Genomic DNA, 14,030 nt, shown 5'->3' on the forward strand with positions numbered 1-14,030 from the left:
TATTTACGGATCTTTATATATATTTAGTCTTTTTTCCAATATCTGAGCAGTTTTAATAAGTTTTTATTACATTTGTTGCTGTTTAAAGGGCTGTTATTACATTATGATGCTTCTACGTTATCGTTAAATAAGTGAGAGTGTTATTTCTGTGAGAAAACAGAGACGGACCAGAGCTTGAGGGTTTAGTGACTGCTGGTGACTATTGAATTTTCTCTGTTTCCACGGTTTATTTCTGAATATGTCTGAGGCGTGTGGAGGTCTGTGAGTGTTGACGTGTGACGAGACGGAGCTGGAGCAGGGTTAATCACCAGTGTAATCAGCTCCGCCCACCAGTGTAATCTGCCTCGCCTCTTTCTGGTCTGAGCTCGCTGGGTGGGTGTCTGATCCTCGGACGGAAAGGTGGGGGGTGTCCAGGGAAGGTTAGGGAGGGTGTGATTTGTTGAATGTTATTGGGCAGTGATTATAGGGCTTGGCTTTTAGAGAGTGATCTGCTGAGCTCCTAAATGAAACACTGGAATCCCACCAACGACACCAGTCTCTCTCAGAGTTTCCCAGTGAGGATTCTCTGAGAGTCTGGGTTCTGGAGAGAGAGAGTTCAGAAGGAATGAGCTGCTAAAATCGACTCTTTTTGGGTGGGTGGCAGTGGTGTGAGAGGTGGTGGGGGTGAGACCTGATGTGAGGGATGTGTTTGGAGAGTGTAACTGTGGACGTCAGCATGAAGCTCAGTGTGAATTCGAGCAGAAGGCAAGTGTCTGCTGTTTGAAGCTGAATCTTATTTGCAGCTTTTCTCCGTTTATTATTGGGGTGTTTTTAATCTAAAGCTCAGATCCCTCAGAGTTAATATTTTTGTTGTGATGCCACCGCTCCAGGACGGTCATGCAGGGGAAGGTTCTGATGCTCCTTTCCTCATTGAGAGTGGGTTTCTCCTTCTTTACGTCACTTTCAGAAAATGTTCTGGAAGCAATAGTGAGGGACACAGAGCCTCGTGGTTCTCCTGCCCTTTAGAGCTGGGTCTGAAGGCTCTGTGTAGGGCCGAAGGCCGCGAGGTCATGCCTCGGGTGTGTTAGGGGCCCAGTGTGGTGTGCAGACGCTCTGGCTGTAGCACAATCCCCCAGCGCTGCTACAGAAATGTCAAGGCTGGTGAGATGTAAATCACCCTGAATTCATCTTTGTGAAATGCAGCGGAGGAGTCAGAGGAATTTTTTGTGGTGGAAAATAGCAGGGGAAATAACTCCAGCACTTCTGTGACGTTTATTCCTTGCTGTGTGCAGTTGGGTGGGGGTGGTCGTGGGCTCTGACCTGAGGTCTGCTCTGAGAAAGCTGCTGTAAAACCTGGGAATTGAGCAAGAGCTCTCATGCTGGTCTGGGATCAGGTTTGTGAGAGTAGCCTCTGGTAATCCTTCCTGTGCCTGAGTGTGTGGCTCTAAGCATGAACTGATTAATACCTGATTAAGAGGTCCATAACCCCCCACTGCAGAGGCTTGTTTACAAAGACCTCCTCCTTTCTGACTGTGGTGTGCTTCACTTGGCTTTCATCTGTTCACTTCATCATCACAGTGGGTCCAGGCTTCAGTTTAGAGCTGAAAGACTCTCAGAGGCCGTTAATGACGTGATGGAGCCCCTGAAGCTGTAGAGTTTGGCTCTCTGGGCTCAGCAGCAGCATGGACATGTGAGCGCAGCGTTGGACGATGGCAGGCATCCAGTCAGAACACTGTGCTCATGAGGTCATGGATCTTCCTCCTGGTTCTGGAGTGTTTCTAAAGTTTACTTTTCATTCATTCTTTAATTCATTCATAGAATGTAATTCTCTTTCTCTCTCTCTCTCTCCTCTTTGTTTCTGATCTTGTTTGTAGGGCTTTAATGAAACTGTGGGACTGTTTTAGTGCTAAAGCCCTGGAGCAGATTAATCCTCATTAGCGAAACGTCCTTTCGCTGCTCTGTCCCTGTTCAGAGGGAGGTCTCCCCTGCTTCTGAAAGTTTGCTGTGGTGTGACTGGAGGTTTCAGTAGTAAAAGGTGTGTGTGTGGTAAAGGTTTGAGCGCACGGCGGTGGTGAAGGCGCTGGGCCTGTGCCGTGAGGATAGGGGGCGCTGTGGTAAAGGTGTAGTTCCCGAAGTGTCTCTGAGTGGATAGTGTGTTTCTGTGTTGTGTAATCCATGCCCCCCCTCCCCCAGGGGAGCTAGCATTATGCTAATAAAGACAGGCATTCACTCCTACACCCTTCCCACCCACTCTGGAGGAGTGAATGAGAGGGGCTCTGTTCAGACCAGCAGGGCTTGTTAAAAATAATCAGCGTCAGTGAAATTGTTCAGAGGCTGGGATAGAGAAGCAGTTTTGCGTTCTGTAGACGGAGAGGACCATGATGGTCCACATTTTTACTCAGCAGTGTGCGGGGGACAGCGTGTCCTGACGATAACCTTCCCTCTGTGTAAAGACTTCACCTGCTTCTCTGTGTCCAGCGAAGGCTAAAAATAGCCCTGAGGCCTAGGCTGAGTGTCAGTAGAGATTTGACACAGGGCAGATGGGACATGGAGAGCACACATACACACACACACACATATATAAATACATTAGGTCCTGATCTTATTAAACACCTGAGTGTTTAGCTCAGAACACACTTGCCTTTGTGTCTGAACTGAGTGTACGCTGAGTTACTGCTTGGGAGTAAGTTCAGATAAGGGACGTGTGTGGGTGAGTGAATGAATGAGTGAACTAATGAGTCAAGGAGTGAATGCTGTGAGCAGAGGGCTGTGAGGAGGGAGCAGAGGGCTGTGAGCAGTGAGGAGGGAGCAGAGGGCTGTGAGCAGAGAGGAGTGAGCAGTGAGGAGAGATCAGAGAGCTGTGAGGAGTGAGCAGAGAGCTGTGAGGAGTGAGCAGAGGGCAGTGAGCAGTGAAGAATTAGCAGAGAGGAGTGAGGAGTGAGCAGTGAGGAGAGATCAGAGAGCTGTGAGGAGTGAGCAGCGTTGAAAATGCCAGATCTGATGTTGCAGTGTCAGAATGTGCAGACGTTTCAGCAGGAAGACAATGAGAAAGTGGAGACTTGGTTCATGAGCCAATGGCTGCACTGGGTGGGTGGAGTTTGAGGTGGAGCGATGCGTGCACTGCACCCCCTACTGACCATACTGTACAGAGTGGAGGAAATAAACAGTGGAGTAAATGGAGTGTGCTGATTGGTTGGAGAGAGTACATGGGTGTGTGAAGTTGTAAATAAAGGATGTAACAAGTGTGGACATCTCTCTGAGAGTGTCACATGTCACTCTAACATTCTCAGCCCCAAAACCATCTGCTGCTCACGCCCACTTTCTCTGGACCAGCGCCTGGGGAACAGCGTCCCCTTGTGGTCTCCTCGTGGGTGTGGAACAGGATGGTTGCCATGGTTACTGTGACACCTCCATCTGTGCCCAGTGTCCTTTTACTGAAGTGGGTTATTGTCTGCCTTTATCATCCTTGCTCTCCCTGGGGTGGTGCCGTTCTCAGGAGAACTCTTCACGCTGGTGTTCCGGGTCATTCCTGAATACAATTACAACCCAGGTCACAGCACTGCTTCTCTCCAGAGCAAGGGAGTGAAGGAGTGAGTGAGCAAAGGACTAAGTAAGGGAGGGTGGTTATGTAAAAATGAGGTTCCACAGTTCTATCATGGTTCTCTGGACCTCAGAACACACACACACACAAACAAACACTGACACCTAGTGGCAGAATGCTGCATCTCCTTAAACTCACTCTTAGGTTTGGAGAACTGTCCGCCCACTTTGCCCCCAGTGTGTTCCGGCTGGGTCTGTGACTGACCCCGGACCTGCTCCTCCGCTCTGAGACTGGGACTGGGACAATGACTGAGACTGGACTGGGATCGAGACACAGGCTGAGACTGTGGCTGAGAATGGGACTGAGATCGGGGCTAAGACTGGCACTGGGGCTGAGAATGGGACTGAGATTGGGACTGAGAGCGGGACTGGGACCGAGACCGAGACCGAGACCGAGACCGAGACCGAGACTGAGACTGAGACTGAGACCGAGACTGAGACTGGGACCGAGACTGAGACTGAGGCTGAGACTGGGAAGTTGCTGTTTTTTTCTTTTTTTATGTTTTGTTACTTTGAGTTGCATTACCTGTTTGAGAAATGTTACATAAATAATGTTTATTATTATTATTATTAATATTATTATTATTGTTTTTAATATTATTAATATGATTATCACTCTGCGTTGGACGGCCAGGGAATAGAAGCGAATGTGAGGTGCAGTGGTCAGAGTCGGTCCCTAGGATGAGTGTAGATCAGAATATTGATATTCAGAGAGAGGTGTGTGTGTGAGTGTGTGTAAGCGAGCACAGATGCTCTTTTGTTCCACCGATATCCAGTGTGCCTTTATGAACACAAAAACCACCCAGTGCTGCAGTGTGGACAGAGGGCAATGAGTGCTTCTGCAGACACACACACACAGATGGGTATATTCCTGTGCTCTGTGCCATGGGTCTGCACTTGTGTGATGGTGACTGGTGGGTTTGTAAAATCCTGATGAAACAAATGGAGAATAAACCCTAAAGTCACAGGGTGGCGCTTTCTTCTGATAAACGAACCACTCTGATATCGCTGTCTCACGTCTGGGTACGCCCCCTGCTGGGCTGGGGTCTATGTGTGTTCCCTGGTGGACTTCTGATGGGGTGAGAGATGTGTGAAAGCCCTTTAATTCACTGTTACACACTTTATTTATAAACAAACAATTGATCAGAAAAACAAACCAATGATCAATAGATTTTAAAGTGACCAGCAGTGGTGTTGTGTTCTGTTACAGGTGTGTGTGTGTGTGCGAACAGACACTGATGTGTGTTTTCTCTCCTGCAGGATCTGGAGATCGTATACTCATATCTCCATGGGATGGAGGCTCTGTCCAACCTGAGGGAGCATCAGCTGAGGTAAGAGTGTCTCTTTCTCACACACATACACACACCAGAACAATCAAGACCCAGAGGCCAGTCTGAGGGACCCCTATCAACCAGAGGGCCCTCTCTCCTGTCCCTGTTCAGTGTGGTGTTGTAAATGTGGTGGAGTCTGAGGAGTGATTCAGTGTTGTCCCACAGTTGGTCCTGGACCTCAGGGTCCGCTCCATCCAGTTCATTAGCGTCCAGCAAAACCTCCTCCAGTGCCGAACATTTGGTTTTAGGTGTGTTCCTGCGGCAGAAGCGACTGTTGCGAAGCGAAGACGTGCTTTTGGCAGTTGGTGAACTTGTCGGTCATGAGGAGATTTACTCTGCCTCGCGGATGAATAAAGCTGTGGCTGTGTTTTTGAAAGAGGCACGGTTTGTAAATCACCTGGTAGAGAGGTCAAACTAAGGGTAGAACCATAGATGTGAGTGATAGGTTTTTGTGCTCAGTGTTGAAAGTGCAGAAAAGTGTTGGTTATGAAGCCCTCTCTCGACAGAAGAGGTTTAGGTTAAAGAAACATATAACTGCAATTCGGAAAACTAAGTCTGTCAAGTCTAGTACCAGGGTTGGTCCTGACCGGACGAATGTGGGACCTTAGAGCAGCAAGAGACAGGAAGTGGACAGGAGAAGACCCTCGCCCATGTTTTCTCCTCCTTTTCTCTGTGGTGATGGGGGTTTTCAAGGTGCCATCATTGAATGTTAATGGGATGAAGGACAGGGGGAAACAATTTCTTTTCTCTGAGTTCTTTGGCCTGAAGCAGTTAAATGTGTGTTTCTTACAGGAGACTCAGTGACACAGATAATGAAACTGACTGGGGGCTGTGGTGGAAGGGGGAGTTTTGTCTTAGTCATGGCTCTAATGTGAGTGCTGGTGTGGCCATTCTCTTTTCCCAGTCTTTAAAGCTTGAAGTTCTTTCAAAGAGTGAAATTGTAGCTGGGCGCTTACTTTTGATAAAAGCTAGATTTTGTGTTTTATGTTTTTATTAATGTGGACCTCTTCACAAAATTGTACCAAACTCTACAGTCTCTTTCTTCTGGGGAGATCATTGTAATGGGTGGGGACTGGAACTGTACAATAGATTTTTTCATGGACAGGAACGGGGAAGAGCCACACCATCAGTCTGCATCTGTTCTGAGCAAAGTTGTGTCTGCGTTTGATCTTATTGATGTGTGGCAAGAGAAACATCCACATGTAAAACAGTACACCTTGGTAAAATGTACCTCTGGGAGAGTCTCTGCTGCTCGATTGGATAGATTTTATGTTTCAAGTGGCACAAGAAACACAATCAGTTGTTGTATTTTTCCAACTTCTTTTTCAGACCACCATTTGTGCACAGTGGACTTTGCTCTTGTTGCTAATTTTCCTATAAGTTGCTTATGATATTTTAATAAGAAGCTCTTACAAGATAAACAGTTCGGTGAGTCTTTTCGGTTGTTTTGGGAAGAATGGACAATTACAAAGGATGAGTTTGAGAGTATTATACAGTGGTGGGAGGTGGGTAAAACTCAAATTCATATTTTCTGCCAGAATTTTATTAAACTTATTCTACAGCTAGAGGAAAAGCAGCTGTCAAGACACTGGAAAGGGACATTGTAAAAATGCATGATTTAATGGTAAATCAGAATGTATCTGGTTTGCAAATGAACTTGAAATTAAAACAACAAGAACTGAGTGCTATTTTAAATGAAAAAGCTAAAGAGGCCATGGTGAGATCAAGGTTCCTATCTGTGCATGACATGGACTCACCCACTGCATTCTTTTTTAATTTGGAAAAATCCCCTGTCAAAAACATCTCTCTGGTCACTTTCCGGAGAGGGGATGGGACTGTCACGGCTGATCTGCTGAGATCCGGAGGCTGGCCTTGCAGTTTTATTCGGATCTGTTCAGTGCCAGTGGTTTGGACCAGCTGTGCTCTGAAACTCTACTCACCGGCATCCCTCGCCTCAGTGAGAGGCAGAGTGAGGATCTGGAGGTTGAGCTGACTTTTGAGGAGGTCACTGAGGCTGTGAAACAACTTACTCCAGGAAGAGTACCAGGTATTGATAGACTGCCTGTGGATTTTTTCAAGGCCTTCTGGGGAGTAATCAGGAAGGACTTCTACAGCGTTCTGCAGGCTAGTTTTGCTGCCAATGAGTTGTCAGTGCTGTGCTCTCCCTCCTACCAAAGAAGGGGGACCTCTGTCTACTCCAGAATTGGAGGCCTGTGTCTCTCCTGTGCACGGACTATAAAATCTTGTCCCGCTGCATTGCGAACAGGCTCAAGAGTGTTTTAGAGACTATTGTAGATGAAGATCTGTGTCCCCAAAAGGTCTATTTATGACAATTTATTTCTGATCAGGGACATGATTGACTTTGTAAGAATCTCAGGTCAAGACTTTGGCCTGCTGTCCCTAGATCAGGAAAAAACTTTTGATCGCGTGGACCATGGCTATTTGTTCAGTGTTTTAAAAGCTTTTGGTTTTGGGGAGGGGTTTCTATCTTGGGTCAGACTACTCTATGCAGGGGCAGAATGCCTTTTTAAGGTGGGAGGGGGTCTTAGTGCTCCAGTTACTGTTAGTAGGGGAATTAGGCAAGGGCATTGTCCGGGCAGCTGTATTCCATCATTGTAGAACCTCTCCTCTGTTTTTTTGAGAGGAAAGCTTCTGGGTCTGCAGGTTGGGGCCAGCTGGATTAAGCTGACTGCATATGCAGATGATATCACTTTAGTGATATCTAAAGACCAAGATGTTGCCTCTCTGAAGGACTCTTTATGTATTTATGAGCGTGCTTCATCTGCAAAGTTAAACTGGGGTAAAACAGAAGCTTTGTGGAACAGTTTAAATGGTGCAAGTGGATTGATGCCACCACTTCCAGGGGGGTTGCAGTGGGTCTGGACAGGGCTGAAATTTTTAGGAGTTTGGTTGGGAACTGGGGAAATACAGGCAAAGAACTGGGAAGGGTTAAGGGAGAAAGTCTGTGCTTGGTTGTCTAAATGGTCATGGTTGCTCCCCCAGCTGTCCTATAGGGGTCCTGATCACCAATAATCTAATAGCTGTGGCACATGTTCACCATGCTCAATCCACCAGGAGGACTTATTGAAGAGGTTCAGAGAGCACTGGTGGTATTTTTTTCGGAATGGACAACACTGGCTGAGAGCTGCTGTCCTTTTCCTCCCCCTGCAGGAAGGTGGACAAGGGCTGTTTGACATTTGAGCTAGACTGGCAGTCTTGCGTTTACAGACTTTGCACACAGAAGGCACATATGGGTAGATGTAGGCTGCGCTCTCCTCCGGACCGCAGGGCGCTTGGGACTGGACAGGCACCTGGTTTCCCTTTCTCTGAGGTCAATGGACCTGAGAGGTCTGACTCCATTTTACTCTGCGATGCTGGAGGCCTGGCAGCTCTTCTCTTTCCTAAGGGAGGATGGTGAATGGGAACCAGATGATGTGGGTGTTTGAAAAGTAGGGATTAAAAAACAGAGGTTCTTCAAGGACGTCCAAAGTCACCAGGACCCTGAAGGATCATATGCTGGAGGCTGGTATTATAAAAATGCGGCATCTGCGGAGTGGAGTGGGTTGGATCTCAGCGTAGCAGCTGGCCAACAACTTGGGACTGAGGTCAGTATGCTTGGCTTCACAGGTACTGGACAGTTTGAGGTCAGACCTGCCGGCTGGCATTTCAGATTACCTGTCTGTAACACCGGTTGAAGAATGCCAGAGTGACAGTATTGCCTTCCCAGAGCTGGTCATCAGGGTGGAGCAGGAGGACTGGATGGAAGATCAGGGGAAACTCCTCATGCTACTCACCCCATGACTTGGGAAGTTAAGCAGACCAAGTAAGCGAGCTTTGTACTTTGCCTGCACCAAGTTTCTGAACTTTCGGAACCTGAAAGACTTGCGGGAGACCAAATGGACTAAGATTTTGGGGACAGGCTCTTCCCCTGTACATTGAGAAAAGAGTGGGAGACCTCCAATGAAGAATTGTACACGGGATTTTAGCCACAATCAGACACAGGGCATGGCTCAATCCCTCAGTTGGGGAGGAATGTCCCTTTTGTGGAGCGTCTGAGACCCTCTTCCACCTTTTTATTCAGTGTTCACATTTACAGCAGGTTTTAAGGGTGGCCGAGGACTGGAGCATGAAGACCCTGGGGGTCTTTGACCATAGTTTGTTTATTTATGGGCCAAAGTATTCAGTCTCTAAAAGGGACAGGGTTGTTCTTTTAAATTTTCTGTTTGGGTCCTGATGGCGAGGGGGTTGGTGTTAAAGAGACTTTCTGTGGAATATGCCTATTACTGTCTGACTGATAACACTGAGTCTTTCTTTGTGGAGTGGGGTGGGGGTGGGGGTTCGTCTATAAATCAGATGATGGGGGAGGTTTTATAGTGAATGTGTAGCAATGAGGGAGGGAGGGTTGTTATTTATGGGCGGGTTTTACTTTTTATTTTTAAAAGAGCATTTTTTCCTTTTTGTATATATTTGTTTTTTTGTCTCTGTGTTTGTTGTTTAATGTAAATTAAAGTATTTGAAAAGTCAAACTCTCTCTCTCTCTCTCTCTCTCTCTCTCTCTCTCTCCAGGATGATGTGTGAGACAGTGCGTTATGAACGACACGAAGCGAATGAAGTGCTGTACTAGTAAGTTCTCCAGTCTGTTTCTCGCTCCCTCGCTGTGAGGGTGGGTGGGACTCTGGGGATGTTTTCCACTCAGACATCTTTGCGAGTTTGAAGTGGCACATTCCTCTGACAGGGCCTCACACCATCAAACCCTCACAGCAATGTTCAAAGTAAAGTCTTCACCGATGAGCACCCCATACCAGTATTCTACCCCCACTACACCAGCACTCTACCCCCACACCAATACCCCCCTCCACACACACACACCAACACCTCCCCCCACACAGGTCTGAGGAGGAGTTGCCAGAATGTTTCTGTGACCTAGTTCAGTCAGAACTGCTGCTGATGGTGATGATGAGGATGAACAAAAGTGTCTCTCTCTCTCTCTCTCTCTCTCTCTCTCTCTCTCTCTCTCTAACCCTGATTAATAATTCAGTGTTCCAGTCTTTGCTTCCAAAGTGGGAGAAAGATTGGAGGCAAAGGTGGGATGGAGGGATGAAGGGAAGTTGAGAGAGTGAGAAAATGCGAGAAAAAAGGGAAGGAGCTGCTCTTGCTCCTGCTGTGTCAGTGTGCACTCTGGAGTTCCTCATTAGTCTGTTTAAGAAATGAAGCAAGGTGTGTGTGAGTGAGTGACAGAGTGATTGGGGTGAGAGAGCGAGGGGGAGGGATTGGGGTGAGAGATCGAGGGGGAGGGAGAGTGAGAGGTAGGGAGTGATGGGGAAGGAATGAGGAGGAGGAGGGTGTGGGGGAGAGAGAGCAAGGGAGTGGTGGAAACGAGGAGGAGGAGGGGAGGGAGCAAAGGGGAGAGGGAGGGAGTCGAGGGGGAGGCAACGAGGAGGAGGGGGGAGGGAGCAATGGGGAGAGAAAGAAAGCGAGGAGGAGAGGGAGAGGGGGGAGGGAGCGAGAGCGAGGGAGTCGAGGGGGAGGCAACGAGGAGGAGGGGGGAGGGAGCAAGAGGGAGAGATAGAGAACGAGGAGGAGAGGGAGCAGGGGGAGGGAGCAAGGGGGAGAGGGAGAGAGAGCGAGGGAGTCAAGGAGGAGTGGGGTGTGGGGGAGAGAGAGCAAGGGAGTGGGGGAAGAGAGAGCAAGGGATTGGGGAGAGGGGAAGAGAGAGCGAGGGAGTGGGGGAGAGAGAGCAAGGAGGAGGGATTGGGGTGAGAGCAAGGTGGAGGGTGTGGGGTGAGTGAGCGAGGGGGAGGGAGTGGGGTGAGAGAGAGCTAGAGGGCAGAGGGAATGAGGGGTGAGGGAATGAGGGGGTGAGAGAATGAGGGAGCAAAGGGGAGAGGGAGAGAGAGCAAGGGAGTCGAGGGGGAGGCAATGAGGAGGAGGGGGGGGAGCAAGGGGGAGAGTGGAGAGAGCGAGGGGGAGAGCAAGGGGAAAGGGAGGGAGGGAGAGTGAGGGGGAGGGAGCAAGGGGGAGAGGGGGAAGAGGAGCGAGAAAGTGAGGGGGAGCAAGGGGGAGAGAGGGAGCGAGGAGGAGAGAGGCCGACAGCAAGGGGAAAGGGAGCGAGGGAGAGAGAGAGGGGGAGGGAGCGAGGAGTAGGGAGTGGGGTGACAGAGATGGAGAGGAAGCGAGGGGGTGAGGGAGAGAGCGAGGAAGTTGTGGGGGAGGAGGAGGGAGTGGGGTGAGAGAGGGGGAGCAAGGGGGAGAGAGGGAGAGGAAGCAAGGAGGAGAGAGAGCGAGTGGGAAACAGAGAGAGGGGGAGGGAGCGAGGAGGAGGGAGTGCGGTGACAGAGCGATGGAGAGGGAGCGAGGGGGTGAGGGAATGAGAGGGTAAGAGAGAGAGCGAGGAAGTTGAGGGGGAGGAGGAGGAGTTGGGAGTGGAGGGGGAGAGGGAGCGAGGGGCAGAGGGAATGTGAGCGAGGAATTTGAGGGTGAGGAGGAGGAGGGAGTGGGGTGAGAGAGGGGGAGGGATCGAGGGGGAGAGAGGGAGAGGGAGCGAGGAGTAGATGGAGCGAGTGGGGGAGAGAGAGATGAGGAGGGAGCGAGGGGGAGAGGGAATGAGGGGGTGAGAGAGAGCAAGGAAGTTGAGGGGGAGGGAGCTATGGGAAGAGAGGGAGTGAGGGGGAGAGGGAACGAGGGGGTGAGAGAGTGAGGGAGAGGGAATGATTGTGTGGGGGGAGATGGAACGAGGGGGTGAGAGAGTGAGGGGGAGGGAGCAAGGGGGAGAGGGAACGATTGCGAGGGAGTGAGGGGGAGAGGGAACAAGGGGAGGGAGAGGGAGTTAGGGGAGAGAGGGAGTGGGGGAAAAGGGAACAAGGATGAGGATGAGAGAACGAGGGAGTAAAGGGGGGGGAGGGAGCAAGGGGGAGAGGGAGTCAAGGGAGCGGGAAAGATTGCGAGGGGGGAGAGGGAGTGAGGGGGAGAGGGAATGAGAGAGAGAGAGAGAGAGAGAGAGAGAGAGAGAGACAGAGGGAGTCAAGGGGAGAGGGAGTGAGGAGGAGGGAGCAAGAGGGAGAGGGAGTCAAGGGGGAGGGAACGAGGAAGAGGAGGGAGGGAGGGAGCAAGGGGGAGGGAGGGAGAGAGGGAGCAAGGGGGAGGGAGGGAGAGGGAACGAGTGCAAGGGGGGAGAGGCAGTCAAGGGGGAGGGAGCAAGGGGGAGGGAGGGAGAGGCAGTCAAGGGGGAGGGAGCAAGGGGTAGAGGGAATGAGGGGGTGAGAGAGAGCGAGGGAGTTGAGGGGGAGAGAGCTAGGGGAGAGAGGGAGTGAGGGGTAGAGGGAACGAGGGGGTGAGAGAGGGAACGAGGTGGTGAGAGAGAGTGAGGGAGTTGGAGGAGGGAGCTAGGGGGGAGAGGGAATGAGGGGGTGAGAGAGAGAGCGAGGGAGTCAAGGGGGAGGGAGTGGGGGGAGAGAGGGAGTTGAGGGGGAGGGGACGAGGAAGAGGGAGAGAGGGAGCAAAGGGGAGAGAGGGAGAGGGAATGAGGGGGAGAGAGGGAATGACGGGGTGAGAGGTAGAGAGTGAGGGAGTGAGGAGGAGGGAGTGGGGGGAGGGAGCAAGAGGGAGAGGGAGTTGAGGGGGAGGGAGTGAGGAGGAGAGAGTGGGGGAGGGAGCGAGGGAGCAAGGGGGAAGAGGGGGAGGGGGTTGAGGGGGAGGGAACTAAGAAGAGGGAGAGAGGGAGCAAAGGGGAGTGAGGGAGAGGGAATGAGGGGGAGAGAGGGAATGATGGGGTGAGGGAGTGGAGGGGAAGGGAGCGAGGGGAGAGGGAGTGAAGGGGAAGGGAGCGTGAGGAGGAGGGAGCGTGGGGAGAGGGAGTTGAGGGGAGAGGGAGTGAGGGGGAGAGAGCGCGGGGGGAGAGCGGGAACAAGGGGGTGAGAGCGAGGAAGTTGAGGGGGAGGGAGCGAGGAGGAGGGAGTGGGATGAGAGGGAGAGGGAGTGAAGGGGAGAAGGAATGAGGGGGTGAGAGAGAGCAAGAAAGTTGAGAGGGAGGGAGAGAGAACGAGGCGGTGAGAGGGGGAGAGGGAACGTGGGGATGAGAGAGGGAACGAGGTGGTGAGAGAGAGTGAGGGAGTTGAGGAGGAGGGAGCTAGGGGGGAGAGGGAACGAGGGAGTCAAGGGGGAGGGAGCAAGGGGCGAGGGAGTTGAGGGGGAGGGGACGAGAAAGAGGGAGAGAGGGAGCAAAGGGGAGAGAGGGAGAGGGAATGAGGGGGAGAGAGGGAATGACGGGGTGAGAGGTAGAGAGTGAGGGAGTGAGGAGGAGGGAGTGGGGGGAGGGAGCAAGACGGAGAGGGAGTTGAGTGGGGGGTGAGGAGGAGAGAGTGGGGGGAGGGAGCAAGGGGGAAGAGGGAGAGGGAGTTGAGAGGAAGGGGGAGAGGGAGAGGGAGTTGAGGGGGATGGAACGAGGAAGAGGGAGCAAAGGGGAGTGAGGGGAGAGGGAATGACGGGGTGAGGGGGAGGGAGCGTGGAGGGGAAGGGAGTGAGGGGAGAGGGAGCGTGGGGAGAGGGAGTTGAGGGGAAGGGAGCGAGGGGAGAGGGAGTTGAGGGAAGAGAGAGAGGGGGAGCGGGAACAAGGGGGTGAGAGAGAGAGAGCGAGGAAGTTGAGGGGGAGGGAGTGAGGAGGAGGGAGTGGGGTGAGAGAGCGAGGGAGAGGGAGTGAAGGGGAGAGGGAATGAGGGGGGGAGAGCAAGGGAGAGGGAGTGAGAGGGAGAGAGTGAGGGAGTTGGGGGAAGGGAGTTGAGGGGTGGGAGCGAGGAGAGAGGGAGTGAGGGGGAGAGGGAAGAAGGGGGTGAGAGAGCGAGGAGGAGGGAGTGGGGGGAGGGAGCAAGGGGGAGAGGGAGTTGAGGGGGAGGGAATGAGGAAGAGGGGGAGAGGGAATGACGGGGTGAGAGGTAGGGAGTGAGGGGGAGGGAGTGTGGGGAAGGGAGTTGAGGGGAGAGGGAGTGAGGGGGAGAGAGAGCGAGGGGGAGTGGGAACAAGGGGTTGAGAGAGAGAGAGCGAGGAAGTTGAGGAGGAGGGAGTGGGGTGAGGGAGCGTGGGGGAGAGGGAATGAGGGGTTGAGAGAGAGCAAGGAAGTTGAGTGGG

At 51.8% G+C, this 14,030-nt stretch overlaps 1 protein-coding gene across 4 annotated transcripts in view; it reads left to right on the forward strand.

Annotated features, from left to right (window-relative positions):
- rapgef2b (Rap guanine nucleotide exchange factor 2b) overlaps positions 1-14,030 on the forward strand; it is a 159,486-nt gene that overhangs the window by 86,690 nt on the left and 58,766 nt on the right. For all 4 annotated transcript variants that reach the window (XM_066650085.1, XM_066650088.1, XM_066650087.1 and 1 more), the window contains exons 2-3: positions 4,840-4,910; positions 9,477-9,533. In XM_066650085.1, coding sequence (XP_066506182.1) covers positions 4,840-4,910; positions 9,477-9,533 — 128 coding nt within the window. The remainder of the gene's footprint in view (positions 1-4,839; positions 4,911-9,476; positions 9,534-14,030) is intronic.

This window comes from Hoplias malabaricus, chromosome 17 (genome assembly GCF_029633855.1).
Source record: "Hoplias malabaricus isolate fHopMal1 chromosome 17, fHopMal1.hap1, whole genome shotgun sequence".
NCBI lineage: Eukaryota > Metazoa > Chordata > Actinopteri > Characiformes > Erythrinidae > Hoplias > Hoplias malabaricus.